At 49.2% G+C, this 17,361-nt stretch overlaps 1 protein-coding gene across 1 annotated transcript in view; it reads right to left on the bottom strand.

Annotated features, from left to right (window-relative positions):
* Positions 1-1,357: 1,357 nt before the first annotated feature.
* Positions 1,358-17,361, bottom strand: part of GUSB (glucuronidase beta) — a 200,478-nt gene continuing 184,474 nt past the window's right edge. Inside the window, exon 12 of the mRNA XM_085649764.1 lies at positions 1,358-1,796. Within this exon, the coding sequence (XP_085505890.1) occupies positions 1,648-1,796 (149 nt within the window). The 3' untranslated portion in view covers positions 1,358-1,647. The remainder of the gene's footprint in view (positions 1,797-17,361) is intronic.

The raw sequence follows: 17,361 nt of genomic DNA, 5'->3' as shown, positions 1-17,361 counted from the left end.
ACTGATTAATTGCCCCAGATTCCATATGAAGGACCTCATAAGCATCTCTACAGTAGAAGACCTGTGGGACAAGGGAAGAGTCATCCATTTTGCAAATCTACAACAGCAATATATTCTTGCAGTGACGGAAACCTTCCGGTATCTACAGATCCGACACGCCTTGATGGCAGCTACACAGGCGGGAAGTGCCCTTCCGAAGCCTCCCCACTAGATGATAGGCTACTAACGGACATAATGGATCGCAGAGCAATCTCATTGACCAACCAAAAATTAATAAACAACTTAAAAGACCCAATGCAACGCTTATGTGAGCGATGGCAGAGAGATATCAGGGAATTTGACGATACTGATTGGCAGGAAGCCCTAGAGTCCCTTAGGGAATGGGCAAAACCTTCCAAATGTATACTAATACATCTTAAAGTACTACACAGAACCTACCTACCCAGAGAGACACTAGTCAAAATGGGAAGAACGGACTCCCCAATATGTATGCGCCAATGTGAACGTGCAGGCACATTCTATCATATTTTATGGGAATGTCCCAAGATTACAAGCTATTGGGAAACAATTATGCACACAATCACACAGGTATGCGGGGTCCAAGTACAACCTGAGCCCAAACGATGCCTCCGCAATATATGGGAGGTGACTGATCTCAATCGAAAAAATCAGATTTGGCCAAATCTAGGTATGATGATCGCTAAGCGAAACGTTGCCAACTGTGGGGCTCAGGTTGCTCCAACCCTCAAGGAATGGCATAATGACATGGATTGGGCTATGGTGGCTGAAAAAGCAGTTTACGTAAGTAGAGGTTGCCCAAAGAAACGGGAACAGGTTTGGGGGGGTATGGAACACTCATAGAGGAGGTTTATGCACACCACCCCTTCAGAATCCTATAATAACAGCTATTTAAAGCACCAGTCCCGAAAGCCCGACAGCTAGATTAAGGGCTCAAACGACAAGCAATGTGATTGACTTGTGTAATAACCAATATAAAGAAACTTTGGGATGTTTATATACTGTGTGTGAAATTGTATTCATGTCTCCCTGCACAATAAAAAAAATTATTTATTAAAAAATATATATTTTATCAAATGGCGCACCGCCATAACATGAACAATAAACTTCCATTACAGCAAAAACTATGCATCAGAGAGATGGGACTTCATTTTGATAGCAACTCATTTTACAGCACAACCCACAAACTGAATTGCTACCTGAGTCAGCCCTACCAATAGGCAAACCAGCGATCACTAAACTGCACAGAGATACCTTAAGTGGGAGCTCAACCAATGATCTATGTGAAAACCCAGACTAAAAACCTTTTACAGTCAGAAAAGAGCAAAGCCAAAACAGATCATTATAATAAACATTTATTTAGCTTCACATGCTAGTGAGATCACACTACCAAATACCAGAGCAAACATCATATAAAAAGGCTGCTTCTCTAAAAAATATTTCATTTGGCTGTACAACATGATGCTTAGTCCCATTTTTGTACTTGGCATTTTTAAAATGCATGTGCTTGCAGGCATTCCCTGTCTGAGAGAAGTCCGCCACTTGAAGCCAACTGTCAATTCCACCTAAAAGCAAACTTGAACCTGAATTCCCTTCTTCAGCTGGCGATACCTCAAGAGCTAATGTTTACTAGGACCAGGGATTGTAGGTCGGTCGGGCAAGGCATCCAGTTTCATTGGCAATTTTCCAGTATCGATCCCGAAGAACAAAAGCTGCTGATTTTGGTTGCCGCTGGCGTGTGAAGATCCCTTTCTTGTTCCCAACCACACGAGTAGTTTCTGCCAGAGGAAGAGAGATTTCAGAGTCAAGAAGGCTATGGATACAATGCACTTTAATTTCACAAGCTTAAGTGGGAATGCAGATGAACAAGTTACTTACTTTTGGTAATGCTCTTTCTGGCGGATGTTCAATATAAACTTGGATTTTTAACCTTAGAATACTACCCAGACTGGATCTGGAAACTTTTCTCCAGCAGTGCTCCCACACGTTGCTAGGTGTTGTCGTGCGGCTCCGCGCCTGCTCATATCGTCCTTTTCAGCGATGGAGTAGACCCGCATACAAGTACCACCCTGGCATACGGACTTCAGCTTTTTTTCCTTTTCCTCCCTGAGACGAGGAGCCTGAACAATTGTTGGTACCAGTGTGCTGATCTATAACTTGGAACCGTTTTTGATTTTAAAATAGGCTACTCCACAGAACGGGAGGGTAATAAGGAATCTGAGGTTAGATAGAGTATCGACCAGGAAGAGTGTTACCAAAGGTAAGTAGGTTGTTCTCCTGATGGACACTTGCAGGTTCCTCACCTTAGAACAGACAACAAAGAGCAGGTACAGGGTCTGTAGAGTGGACTCAGACCAAAACGTCCTGCAGAACCAAGCAGGCGAAGTGTCCTTGCCACCAGACATGGTCATCAAGGCAGTAGTGCTTCATGAATGTTTGCAATGATGCACAGGTCACAGCCTGGCCGATGTCAAGGAAAGGCACTCCACGAGCCAAGGCAATCGTAGCAGCCTTAGCCCTGGTGGAATTGTGTCTCAGACTTGCAAGGGGCTGCTACCTGGCCAGTGTGTGGTAGGTCTTATGCAGAGGACTATCCACCTCAATAGAGTTCTTCCTCTTCTGTACAGGCTTCCCTTTCATCACCCTGGAGAATCCCATGAATAGCTGATCATCCACATGGTGTTCCTTGATACAAACAATGTAAAAGCTTAAAGCCCTTTGCGGGGGGGGGAAGGGGGTTCAGCCATTGGAGCCTCCTCCTATTTCGAGGGGCAATGAGGATCAAAGAAAGCAGGCAGGGTGGTGGATTGCCTTACATGAAAAGGAAACACTAGGAGATGATGGACGGAGCACTGAAACGTTTCATACACTCACCCCCAGTCACAGATCAGGGTTGAATCCATCATCGTTCTTTAGCTCACTTCGCCATCCCAGTTCAGACACAGCTATATGCAAATCAGTCTTGACCCTGTGCCTCATGGGAACAGTCCAGCCCGAACTGCCAAGCCATGTCTTCCCTGGACCGGAACCAAGCATCCTAGGACCGGTCATCAGCAAGGATACCTTGAAACCAGTAGCAAAGTGAGCAAGGGACCCACGTCTGGGCATACCCTGCCAACTTAGGGCAAACAAAGCAAACACAAGGAGATGAGAGATTGAGCGCTGCAACTTTTCAGACACTCACCCCCGAAGTGACTCAAAGAACGATGATGGATTCAACCCAGATCTGTGACAGGGGGTGAGTGTCTGAAAAGTTTCAGCGCTCCATCCATCATCTCCTTGTGTTTGTTTTACATGAAAAGGAGTCATGACTTGTGGCAAGAGTACCACCCGAGTCCTCAGCACCATCTTGTCTGGGAAAAAGGTGGTTATGGAGGCTGCACTGAAAGTCCCTGGTGTTTACTCACATGACAAGCTGACGTTATTGTGATGAGGATGGCAGTCTTCAAAATCAGGAGATGCAGCGAGCAACTATGACTTGAAGCTTGAAGGGGATACGCATGAGCAATGTCAAGACCACGTTAAGGTCCCACTGTGGCATCACAAATGGCCTGGGAGGGATCATGTGGGACAAACCTTCAACAAAATACATTCCAACAAGTGATTTAAACAAGGATGATTGGTCCGGTTAAGACAGATAGGCCAAAAGGGCTGGTAATTACGTTTAATAGTGCCGACTACAAGGAGTTGCTGGGATAAAGTTAAAACAAACAAAAGGACATCCGACAGCTCTGCTCTAAGGGATCAATCTTACAAGGGCCACACCAGACATCAATTTTGTCCAAGCGCCAGGATTTCGCAGAAGGGTGCGTGGTGGCAAGAATAACAACTACCTCAAGCGGCAGATCAAAAGCAGTCAGTGGCCACAGCTGAATGCCCACACAAGTAGGTGTAGATTACACAGGGCTGGATGGAGGATCCTGCCCTGCTGCAGCAACATAAGATCCTCCCTAAGAGGTAGCCTGGTTGGAGGGCAAATGCTCAAGCCCAGATGCTCTAGGTACCACACTTCCCGGGCCCAACCTAGAGCCACTAGGATGATTTGATCCCAGCTGTTAGTGCCCTGTTTTGCAATTTTAGGCAGGAGCGTTAAGGTATACAGGAGATCGAGGTTCCATTCCTTATGGAATGCATCTGAGTGTTCTTGCAGAAACTTCAGCATGCAAAACTTTCAAAATTCTCTACAGTGGGAAATTATCTAGCCAGGGTTTTGCCCACTGTTGGAAGATGAACTGCACCACCTAGTATTGTAGATGCCACTCGAGGTTTGCCATACACCATCTGCTCAACTCGTCTGCTCTGGCATTCAGGAACCCTGCCAGGTTGTTCACGAACAGGGAAATGCAATGCACTCCAACCAACTCCAGAGGTGCAGAGGCTCCTGATCCCGCACCCAGGACTACCCCCCACCTCCACCCTGTTTGTTGCAAAACCACATGGCAGTGGTTTAGTCTATGAGAACACGGACAACCCTCCCCTTGATGGACAGCAGGAAAACCTTCAAAGCCAGATGAATGGACCGCATACTGATGTAGACTTGAGCTTCTGTTGGAGAACAAAGTCCTCTGTTTTCCACCTATATGGCCTCCCTGGCCCAGCAAGGATCATCATTCACCACTGTCTGCACTGGGTGAGGAACAGAGAGCTACCTACCACTGGACAAATTTATTTCGAGCTGCTACTACTGCATATCGTGAATAGTCTCATCTGAAATCTGGATTACCTCCGTCAGATTTCCTTGATGCTTAGTCCACTGGAATTTCAGATCACATTACAGAACCTGCATACTGTACCTGGCATAGCTGACAAGAAGAATGTAGACAGATAAGAGGCCAAGAAGTCTCCGAGCCGGTCACTGGCGTAACGAAAGTTGAGGGGGCCCCCAGCAAAGTACGTGGAGGGGCCCCCTCTGGACTCATTAAGGAGCTCTCCGGGCGGAGTACTGTGCTGAGGGGGCCCCCGCACCGCAAGGGCCTATGTTAAACAACTGGAGCCGGTCTCGCCATAATCTAGGATCGAGGTTGAAACACTGTGATCATAGCCCAAATGTCCTGGATTTGTTGTAGTGGAAGAAAGGCCTGGAACTAGATTGCGTCCAGGATAGCTCTACTGAATAGATGCCTCAGCAAATTTGTCAGGTGCGACTTTGGCTTGATGATTGTGAACTTCAAAGATCTATGGAGGTTTGTCATTATCTGGAGGTAGTCTACAACAGACTAGGGCAAGCCCTTCTTCAACAGCGATCATAGAGGTAGGGGCAGACTGGTATTCCCGACCTCTGATCGTAGGCAGAGACCTTGGTGAACACCAAAGAGGCGCTCGTGAGGCCACAGGGGAGCATGGCAAACTGAAAATGCTCAGGGTCTGAACTGTCAAACATGGTGCCAGACGTGAGCTGCTGAGGTTCCAATGTCGCGGGTAATGTGGACGCACGGATTCTGGTGCCAAACCTGCTTCTTCGGCACCCTGGGCCAGCTGATTGTTCCTGATAGGGGAAGGAGCCTGAGGGCTAATCCCCGGTCCTTGTGGAAAGGCCTAGAAGGCAAACCATGGCCTGGCAGTTCGGTGGATGGGTATTTGACTGAGGCCCCATGGCTGTATCGGAGGCCCGACTACTGGGTTGGGGCTGGGCCTACAGAGACTGCTACCCTCTGAAAAGAGGCAGACTGAGGTGAGCCGGGGGTTCTCGTGCCTGTGGAGGGGCAGTGTTTGCTCCCCTGGGCCAGGTATTGTCGCAGCTCATGGCAATGCAGGGCCAGATCCAACCTGGGATGGACCCTCATGTGTGGCGGTCTTCGAGCTCCAGAGTGGAGACACTGCGAGTCCTGGGATAGCTGACCTGGATATGAGGAGCAAGATGATATGCACCAAATCTGCGAGGGTTACCCCCTTGGTTGAGGACCAACAGGGACGAGTGGCAGCCCAGGCTCTTATCCAACATATGCCGGGCATAGGCCTGGAAGCATATACAGAAGCAATTTTGCCGGCCATCAAAGACACTAAAGTGGTACTTGAAAATAAGATTAATGAAGTGATTGGTTTTTAACTGTTGTCATGGAAGGTGAGTCCTCCACTTTGTGAACGGTGGAGAGGGCCCACAGAGTGCCGCTGTCCAGAGCGGTGGTGGCCAGGCTCCTTAACTATACAGATAGAGATGACATCCTGCAGCGTGCCCCCAACCATCTTAGGTGGTGGGGAGGGGGACAGTCAACATTTATCCAGACTACACCCAAGTGGTGCAATACCAAAGGGAAACATTCACAAACGTCAAGCAGAGGAAGTTGAACTTAAAATATGCACAGTATTTTCTGGCTAAACTCCGAGTGGTGGATCAAAAGCGCTCATACTTTTTCACTTCAGCTGCAGAGGCATGGGCCTGGCTTTAGGGCAGGGGCTGTCCACCTCCGGATGGGCAGAGGGACCAAGACAAGGGATACTGGCAAAGACCCAAGTCGACCTGCATGCCACAACACTCTTCAAAGCAGCTCCAACCAAAGATAAAGCAGAAACTGAGAGGGCAAAGGTGGTGGCGGAGGTACACTAGAACCATTCTCTGGCCTAAAGTAATAGGTGGACGGACCTGGGGTGAGCTTCGGGGGGCTCGGAGGAGGAATACAGAGACTCTCTGGAGACTGGAGTTGGAGTGGACCTCCCGGTGGTAACCTTGATGACGGCAGATATAGTAGGGTGAAGGGGATGGGGCTCCCATGAGAATCTGAGAATATTAAGATGATTTGTGTGGGGATTGTGCAGGACTTTGGGTGCAAATATTTGGGTATAGTGGATGTCCAGGGAGCCATGCCAACACAGTAGTAGGCATCTGCTGCCTTTGATAGGAGAAAATAGTTCTGTACAGTTGGTTTGCAATGTGAGGGTGACAGAAATCTCGGGCATTGGGGAGGTGAGTAGTTTTATGCTTGTAGCACAAGGTGGTTGGGTGGGCGGGGTTGGGAGGAGGTGAGTGCATTTAGAGACATGATGGACCAGTGTGGTCGGGAGCGGGTAGAGAACTGGTGATCAATGGGGAGTACTGACTGGCCGGGCTTGACCCGGAATCAGACCCAAAAGGTCCTCTCCTGGAACGTACTTGGCCTTGGCAATAAGCTTAAACAGGAAGTGGTGAGGAAGTATTTGCTCCAACACAACCCTGCTATCATCCTGCTGCAGGAAACACACCTACTGGGTAACAATTGTGGATTCCTGAGCCGGGGCAAATATAAATTGCTGGTGCACGCAGATTTTTACGCGGGCTTCAAGGGGGTGGGAATCCCGGCCCACAGGTCCCTCCCGCTGGAGGTTACCAAGACATGGCTCAACAGGAACAGGTGCCAAGCATCGATACAGGGGAGGTGCTTTGAGGAAGATCTGGTGTTGGGACCCTAGTATTTTCTGCCAGGCCTGCAGACTGAGGAACTGAAGCACCTAAGGGCTTAGTTGTCAAATGCCACCGAAGGCGCCGACGATGGTTTGGGGAGATCTACATTTGACTCTACAGGGAGACCTAGAGTGATGATGTCAGATGAAAAACCGAGGCTGGATGCGTGATTTATCACTTTCTTAGAGGTATTGGGGTTGGTGGCTCTCTGGGGCAACACCTGTATTCATATGTGACCAACTCAATGTTGTCAATATCTAGACTGGATTACTTCCTTACACTTCGTCAGGAGATGGACAGATTCATTTATACAGCCTTTCTCCCCCAGGGGATATCAGATCATTGACTCCTGGTTCCGGTTATCCAAATAGGTATACCAGGCCCGAGGGGGATGTGGTGACTAGACCCTTGGGACTTGACAGACAGGGATACCAGAGAGGTGATTACAAATACCACAGACCTGTATTTTGCGGAGGATAAGGGAACAGTCACATCCCGAGGTAGATTTTTGGGAGGCGTACAAAGCAGTTATTAGAGGGCCGCTAATCGCCCACCTCGTGGACAAGAAAAGAAAAAGGGAATAGGGAGATGGAGGAGAGGCTGCTACAATGGGAGAGGGACTACATCACCTCACACTCTAAAGACTTGGCCCACAGAATTGAATAGACGAGGCATGCGTATACGGCCCTGGTGCATCAAGAGGCTTAAGCGCAGTTTTGGATAACACAGGGTAAGCTCCACAAGGTAGGCAATAAGACTGGGAAACTTCTAGCCTAGTTGCCCAAAAAGGAGGATAAACAGAGATGATTAGGGGGCATCGCTGCAGGGTTGGCAGGGCTGCTAGAGTCTCCCGTTGATATTGTCCAGGTGATCGCCCATCATTTCGAGGGCCTCTATGGGGCCCACACCAAAGCGGGAGGGGTTGGTCTCGATGATTGTTAGGGATAACCAGACCACCAGACTTTCAACCGACCAAAGTGGTGGGCTTAAAGCAGAGATTACCAAGGGGGGGTTGGCTGAGGCTATAACTCAACTACATACTAGCAAGACTCCCGGCTCCAATGGGTTTTTACCTTAATTATTCAAATGTGTGAAATCTAGGGTGGTAGGGCAGATGTTAAAATTGTTTACTGCGGCCCAGAACGTGGGCGAGATGACTAAAGACCATAGGGGTGCGACGATTGTTATGATACACAAGGCGGGTAAGGTGCGTGTGCCTCTTAAACGCCAGTCTCACTGCTAAACATGGAAACAAAGATCCATGCAAAAATTCTGTTAAACTACTTGGTACAGGTGAGGGACTCAATCAACCAATCAATAAACGTTTATTTGATTATCAAAGAAAATCATTTAAAGTACAGAATAAAAAGAAATTCATCATAATAAGCGAGATTGGATAAATAATAAAATACATCAATCCATACAGAATTCAAATGCTATATTTTTAATTAAACAATTCTTAAAAAATACTAAAAAAGCATTCCACAGACAAATGAAAAATAACTATTGAATAGAGCTAAAAACCCGAAATAAAAAAATGAGAGACAAAACCCCCCCCCACAGTTTGGGAGTAGCCAAATGCTAGGTTATAGGTAAGCAGGTGTGATCTGGTTAAAACCACATACAAGCAATATAGGCCTTTGATATTTATGTTGGAGTGGAACATTTTGGACATAAAAGTACTATGTGCACGGAGGTACAGATTGAAACACTGTCACGGGTGCACGGAGGCAGGTTGCATTGAGAGAACCAAACCCCCTTTGGAAATAACAGTTGGTGGAAAATATTCAGTCTCAGAAATGTTAAGAGACGGTGATGATAATTGGGTATATCTAAAATGAGGTACGGCTCCTTGCCCGGGACAGATTTGTCCATGACATAACCACGAAAAGACTGTTTCGTTAAGGCATAATTCTCCCTATCTCTAATCACCCTCTGGACAAGGGCCAGTTTGACCCAAATTAGATCAATGTTTCTGATAGCCACAGATTTGTTTATTTAAATGCAATACTTCTTTTGACCAGACAGTAGACCACAATAGAAGTGGGCGAATACGAATGAGATCGGGAATGAAGGCCATCCCCAACTCCTTATGAATGATCCCAGCAGGGCTAACTTGCCCTACAGCCAAAAGATTCCTCAAAAATGTATTCTCAACCATTTGAATCTGGTCAATTTTGGCATTCTCTCAAATTTCACAGTCAAAGGTTAACAGTGGAATACACTTGGCCTTGTATATTTTTAACATAAGATCAGGTGGTTTATGACCAATATGTCTAGCAAAGTCATGGAGTGCTGAAATGGCTCATTCTCCCATGTTTCTCAACTAATGGTGTCCAACTGAGACTGGAATTTAAGAGAAGCCCCAAATAGGAGAAGTCATCAATTCTGGATGAAGCCTGGCCCTATGCAAAAAAGACTGAGGGTTTTGGTATTTTTTGGGCCTGCTACCATAAAAAAAGTTTATTTAAAAGTTGGTAGAGAGGTCCAGGTTATTCATGAAAGTAATAAAAGAATCTCAAAGTTGTTGCAAACTACTGGCAGCCCAGGCAATTAAAACAGGATCGTCGGCATACAGAAGAACCTGGATTGGTCTTCCGCCAACCCTAGGGACATCTGCTCCTACGTTCGTTAAAACACCCTCCAGACGATTGATATACATGACAAAAACGGTGCAAGGATGCAACCCTGTTGGATACCCCTTTCCAAAGCAAATGAGCTGGTGTTATCGCCATTAGAACCGTATCGAACTACTCCTGTGAGGTCAATATGAAGGGGTCTCATGAAACCTACTAGGGCTGCATCCATCCTCATGGACCTCAACTCTGCCCAGAGCTTTCCCCTGTTAACTTTATCAAAGGCCGAGCTGAGGTCGTTGAAGGCCATATGAATGGCTTCCCCCTTCACCGAGGTGTATTTTGAAAACAAAAGATATAAGTTGAGATTCTGTTCTGTCATACCCCTGCCGGATCTGAACCCATACTGTATTTCGGAAAGAATCGCCCTCTCATTTTCGCATGTGGTGGGTCTCTCTAAAAGAACCCTCCCAATAATCTTGATTTCCACATCGATTAGTGAGACAGGCCTGTAACAGGCAGGGTCTGCTCTATTACCTTTTTTAAATATGGGGACGATAAGTGATTGCTTCCAAGCGTTAGGCAGGGAACGTCTAATGGCTGCACTGATATGACGGGAGATAACCGAGGCCCACACTCAGGCAGAGATGATGTGGTAGACTCCCTGGTGGCACCGGATCAATCTGCCCTTATGCCCTACAGGGCTACGAGGTATAATCTTAAATGGTGGATGGTCGGCTTGGTTCACTCTAGAGGAGTGGGAGAGCCGGCGGTCCTCTTGGCCCTAGATGCCAAAAAAAGGCATGTTATTTCTTGGAGTGGCCGTACATGATGACCATCCTCGCCAAGATGGGTTTTGGCCAGAAGTGCCTGTCCCAGATTGGGCTACTATATAGTGCGTCTGTGGCTAGGGTCCAAGTAAATGGAGCGCTCTCACAGGAGTTCAAGCTGTCCAGAAGTATTAGACATGGCTGTCTCCTCTGCTTTTTGCAGTGTCACTGGAACCTCTGGCCACTTGGATCCACATAGATGTATTGGTTTGTGGTCTTCGTTGGGACCCGGGGTGGGAGAAAGTCATCTCGCTATATGCTGATGGCATTCTGTTTCTGGCAGGCCTGCACCATTCAATACCTAGAATCCTGCGCGTTTTGGAAGCTTAGGCTGGGATCTGTATTAATTGGCACAAATCAGTGGCGTTTTCGCTGTGGGAGGGCAATCCGGAGTGTGACCAGAGCTACACCTTTAGATGGGAGGCTCTGGGTTTTTAATACCAGGGAATCTTTGTAACATCGGACCGAGATCTATTTCATAAACGTAACTTGATGAAGGTCCTAGAGACCTATTGGAGTGCATGGAGAGATGGCGGAGACTCCCAATCCCTTTGCTGGGCCAAGCTGGCCTCTAAAAAATTATTTATATGCCCACATTTTTATATGCCCCCTTCATGGTCCTGGTCAAATTCCTCTGGTCGGTGGATGAGACCACAAGAGTGCTGCTGTGGGAAGGAAGGGTGCCCAGAAATTCCCTGTCACTCTTGACTAGGTGCCTGGCAGATGTGGGAATTTCCATTCCAAATCTTTGTCTTTATTACTGGGCCACGCAACTGCTGGTGATAAATGATTGGGCCTTTTCAGTGCAGCAAGAACCCTCCCTATTGGCAGACAGGAAAGCAATGGAAAGAGAGTGCTGTGTCAGGAGAGTGTATGAGGTACGGGTATTCCCTGCATCCTATCCGACAGTGGAGGTAGTGAAGACATGGAAGAGAGAGAACCAGGCAGTGGGCTAGCAGGGCATGCTGACATTGGAAACTCCCCTGTGGACTCAGACATTTTAAGTGAACTACGCCGGGTGGAGGGATATAGGAAGTGGGACCTGCTTGGTATTTCCAAACTTGGGGATGTCTGGAAAGGCGACTAGTTGCCCTCCTTTGCAGCCCTACAGGCTGAATACGAACTCGGTATCAGCAAATAAGGTATATCTTGGGGAATTGCCAGGCCCTCAAAGAGGGGGTGGAGGAGGAACCCCCGCTAGAATACAGGGTGCTGGGCACACCCCTGACTAGCCATGCAGAATCCTAAATTTATACTATGCTGCTTCACAATTACCTCCCACCACTTGACACACTATGGGAGAAATGGGAGGGGGGTCTGGGTAGACTTGAGGACGATGGCAGGGCGTTGACGTGTACATGCCCAGGTGAAGTGGAGATCAGGGCAGAATTTCAGTCAATCCAATTGAAACTCTTCCACAGGGTGTATTATATGAGTACCTGACTGATCCGGTTGGGGAGAGAAGCTGATGACCGCTGACTGGGGGGCTGCCGGATGAGGGGACCGTGCTCCGCACAATTTGTGAGTACCCAGAGATTAGCGCATATTGGGCAAGGATAGGCAATAGACTCTTGGATGTATTAGACTGGAAATTGCAGCTCACCCACAATTGATCTCGCCAGTTATATGGGGTACAAACCCTAGATTGGTATGCCTTGCTTTTCAGTAATGTGGCCCTGATGGTGGCACAGGGGGATATCATTAAATGCAGCGGGGCAAGGTCGCTACTGACCCTGCGTGTATGGGAAGAAGGCATTAATTGGTGTATGGGGGCTGAAAGGTTGTTTTTATCAGGAATGGGGTTGCCTGCGCAAATTTGATAATATATAGGATCCGTAGATGGAAGCAAGAGACTTGTCAGGATGAAGGATCGGGGGGGCCTGGGATTATTGTGGGGAACATGAATACTTGTTAATGTATGCCTGACCGCATGCCTATTAGGTTTGTTGTTGAGGAGGTCCGTTCTGTTTTTGATGTAAGAAACTCAATTAAAAAAAAATCCAAAATGAAAATGCTCCTACCCTATCTTGAACCACAGATAGCATCTGTGGGACTGCAGAATGGGTACATAAAAATAAATGTCCTTCAGGGCCAAGTACACTGACTATCCCCTCATTTATTTAATTGTTTAGTGTTAGGGGTGTAACTTGACATCCGTGATTATACTGACACTGCAATGATTTTCTAGATCGCAGAAGTATTCCAGGTATAATACACGAGCTCTACAGTCTGGCAGTCCCGAGAACTGAATGGAGTGGACATGCCAAGACTCTAGAATTGCTGTACAAATTCCAGATTCTTATTTTGGAATAATAATTATTTCGGGTAAGCATGGACCCGAACACATTAAATATTAACTAAGTCACAATTTCTTAAAATGACACCCTGACCACCATTATTCTTATAGGTCCTTCCTCATTCTAGACCATTGGAAAGTGTCACGTTCCACTAGAAGACCGTCTACCATCTAATCAAGTTTACTAATGGTAAGCGGCTGCTCACCATTACCCCTAACATAATTGTTCTAAATATTCATGCAGTACCACAAGGTTTATATCACTTTTTTTCAATAGACCCCAGCACTCCTGTCCTGAAGAGACATCGTATCGAGAGAGGGTCAAAACGTCATCGACTTCATAAAGAGAGAGCCTCAGAATGCCATGAAATATTATCCACAGTATTACAAAAGCTAAGCTCCTCTTTCTATTTCCAATAACCGTTCCCCTTTTTTTCAAGTCACTTTAGAAACACTCCGTGCACCACCTTTAGGTTATGGTCACTTCACTGGGGTTCACTAAAATCACTGTATAATGTATATACATTGAAAAGTGTCGTCCCTCTTACTCATTTTTTTTTTTTTTAAACAAATTTTATTATGTCAATATAGCCATCACCATGCAGAGCCCTGTAACCCAGAGACGTCTGCCAAATCCTTCATACATGTACATAAAGGCAATAGACAATTGTATATTCAATAACTCCCCAACTCCCGTCCCAACTCCCCCCCCCGCCCCCCAAACCCCAAAGATCGCACTTCCTACTGCTAGCCCTACTCTCCCCCCTCCATCCATCCCGCTCTCCCCTCGCAGCGTACGCATCCCCGCACTGCCCCCCCAGGACCACCAACGTCCGTGTATAGCTGCCCCTATGGATTGATCTCCCTCTCTGCGGGGGGTTCCAGCCCTATTCCACGGTAGTCTGCCCATCGTTTCCAGATCTTAAAGTGTTTGCGTGGGCACCCCCTGGCCTCGAAAACGGGCCGCTCCAGCCCCATACAAAAGTCTAGGCCGTTCTTCCATCCCATCATGGAAGGGGCTCGTGTCGCCTTCCACTCCCTTGCAATATCCCGCTTGGCTAGAGTGAGTCCCAGCAACAAGAGATGACGTTTATATATATTGCCCCCTATATCCTCCATGACATGGAGTAGAGCCAGTCGCGGCGAGCGGGGGAGCTCCCACCCCAGTACTTCCGAGAGGCACGCCAACACTCCCCTCCAGAATCGATCAAGGGAAGCGCACTGCCAGATAGTGTGAAAGAATGTGCCCTCTTCCCTGCCGCACCTCAGACACTCCGGGGATGCAATTTTTTTATCTGGTAGATCCCCCATGAAGACTTTCGCCTCCAATGGGCTGAAGTCAGGGAGCGAATCCAGTCCCACCAATGCGGGCGACAGGGCATGCCTGAGCTGGAGATATCTAAAAAATTGCTCACGTGGCATATGGAATTCCTTCTGTAGCTCAGGGAAAGATTTAAGTATCGTCCCTCGCATTACATCTCCCAGCGTGGAGATGCCAATGTCATCCCATCCCTTAAAACCTTGTAGGGCCGCCAAGTGGGGTAGACGCCCATTGTGCCACAGGGGAGTCTCCCGAGTCAAGGTCCGCCACCATCCCATACGGCGCAAAGCCTGCCTCCAGATTTGAAACACTACCTGCGTGACCGGGGGCAGCGCACCCCTCAGGGACGCCGAGTAAAGGAGTGTATGCAGCGTGTGGCGTCCCATAAGTTGCCGTTCCAGCGCATATGCCGGGTCTCCCCTGTCCCCGTACCACCATTCGTTAAGGACTAGAAGATGTGAAGCTTGATAATATGACAGAATATCCGAGGTAGCCAGCCCTCCACAGTAGGTGGATAGGAAGCACGTCCGTATAGCCACGCGCACCCTACCCCCCTCCCACAGGAATTGCCCCAGCACCGAATTCACCTGTCTGAACCAACCTGGCTGAATCTTGTACGGGTGGTTCTGTAGCTGATATAGGAGTCGAGGGAGCGCCACCATTTTAAATATTGCCGATCGCCCATACAGAGTCAAGGGCATACGGGACCAGATTTTAATATCGGAGCGGACGCGCTCCCATACTGGGGCCACATTCCGCTCCCAGGAGACCGCTGGCACATCCGTCAAGAACACCCCCAAATATTTCAGTCCCCCCACCGCCAACTGAACTGAAGAGGCCCACGCCCCCATTTTCGTGCGCTCACCCAGCGCCCACAGGGTGGACTTGCGAGGGTTCATGTACAAGCCTGACGTTTCCCCGAAAACCTGCATAATGCGCAGGAGCCGTGGCCCAGTCCTGTCCACATCCGTAAGGAAAAGGAGCACATCGTCTGCATATAGCGCAATCCGATCAGACAGGCCCGTGGCCCATTCAAACCCCCGAACCTGCGCGTCTATGCGCATCCACCTAGCTAGCGGCTCCATAGCAAGAGCGAAAAGATACGGGGACAAAGGGCATCCCTGCCTCGTTCCGCGTCCCAAGGAGAAAGTAGGAGAGGTCGCCCCCGCTACTCGCACCGCCGCCGTGAGGTCCGTGTAAAGGAGCGTTATGTAGGAAAGAAACCGGGGACCCAGATTAAGTCTGCGGAGCAATGCGAAGAGATAAACCCAGCTGAGGGAGTCAAACGCTCTATCCATGTCCGCCAACAGCAAGGCCGCCGGCTGTCCCGTCCTTTGTACGGCCGCTACTGCCACCTGCGCCCTCCGTATGTTATGTCTGGTTGCCCGCTGAGGCATGAATCCCGCCTGGTCCGGGTGCACTAAGGTGGTGATATGGGGCAAGAGACGGTTCACCAATGCTTTGGCCAATATTTTGGCCTCCACATTTAAAAGGGATATGGGGCGATAGGAGGCGTGTTGGTCCGGGGGTCGGCCCGGCTTATGGAAAACCACAATTTCGGCGTGTCTCCAGTCTGCCGGGAGCGCCCCCATATCTCTGGCCTCCTCGACCACTGCCCGATAATACGGGACCACTTGCGCGCGAAACCGGCGGAAGAATTCGCAGGGAAACCCGTTGGGTCCCGGGGCCTTGCCCGGGTTGAGCTCCCCCAGCGCCACCCCCAGCTCCTCGTCGGTCAAGGGGGCCTCCAACTGGTCCCTCACCTCGTCGGACACCCCAATTGGAGGCAGGTCTGCAAGAAACTTATCTATAGTGGCACCTGGTAAGCATTCCCGTGGGGCGTATAGGCCTGCAAAGTAGGCAGCAAAGTTCGCGGCCAAAGCCGGGGGATCCGTAATCGGCCTTCCTGCCGAGTCCCGAATGCCTGGCAATTCCTGGGCCTGGAAGGTGCCCTGACAGAGACGGTGCAACATTTTACTAGACTTGTCCCCCTATTGATACACTCGGCTGCGCGTTGCCAGCCAGATTTGCCTCGCCTCGTCGAGCAACAGAGCAGCCGATGTCTGTTGCGCATATAACAATTGCCGCACATTTCGCTCCCTCCCGTCCCCACGGCACCGACGCTCGAGTTCCTCCACTGTCGCCTCCCCCTGAACCAGTGCCTCCCTACGCTTTCTTCGGGCCGCCGCACACCAAGATATATCGACTCCCCGGAGGGTAGGCTTCATAGCTTCCCACAGGCTCGCAGCACTAGCGACCGATCCCTCACTGTCCAACAAATACCGAGCAAGCGCCTCGCTCATGTGGGCCCCATATTCTGCATCTTGCAGGTTCCATGTGGATAATCGCCAGCGAAACTGTGGCCTACCCCTACCGATACAGATCTCAACGGATATCGGGGAGTGATCCGACAGGCCACGAGGCAATATCTCCGCCGCCACCACCCTATCTACCTCCGCCCGTGGGACAAAGAGGTAGTCAATCCGGGACAGCGAGTGGTGCACCGCCGAGAGGTAAGTATAGCCCCGCTGATCACCATGTTTTTGCCTCCACACGTCTATCCAGTCCATTCCCATGACCAGCGAGCGTAGTTTCGTGGGGGCGCCAGTCCCGGGGTTATCCCCTGTCCGAGATCTGTCTCTGGCCATGTCCATCACATCGTTCCAGTCCCCACCCACTACAGATAATCCATCCGGCAAGTCTGCTCGCAAGGTGAGCAGCTTCTCAACTAGGTTCCACTGCAACGGAGGGGGCGCATAGACACTGCCCAGGGTTAGGTGCTCCTCCCCAATACTGCCCCTGATAAACAGGTACCGCCCTTGTGGATCGCCCCACTGTCGTATGTGTGTATATGGTACCCTACGTGTATTAGGATCGCCACCCCTCTCGAGCCCCGCGTGAAGCCCGCATGGAAGACATGCCGAAAGCCATACCTCTGCAAGCAT

This window comes from Triturus cristatus, chromosome 3_2 (assembly GCF_964204655.1).
Source record: "Triturus cristatus chromosome 3_2, aTriCri1.1, whole genome shotgun sequence".
Lineage (NCBI taxonomy): Eukaryota > Metazoa > Chordata > Amphibia > Caudata > Salamandridae > Triturus > Triturus cristatus.
Note: the sequence above shows the minus strand (reverse complement) of the source record. Positions and strands in the feature narration are given on the sequence as shown.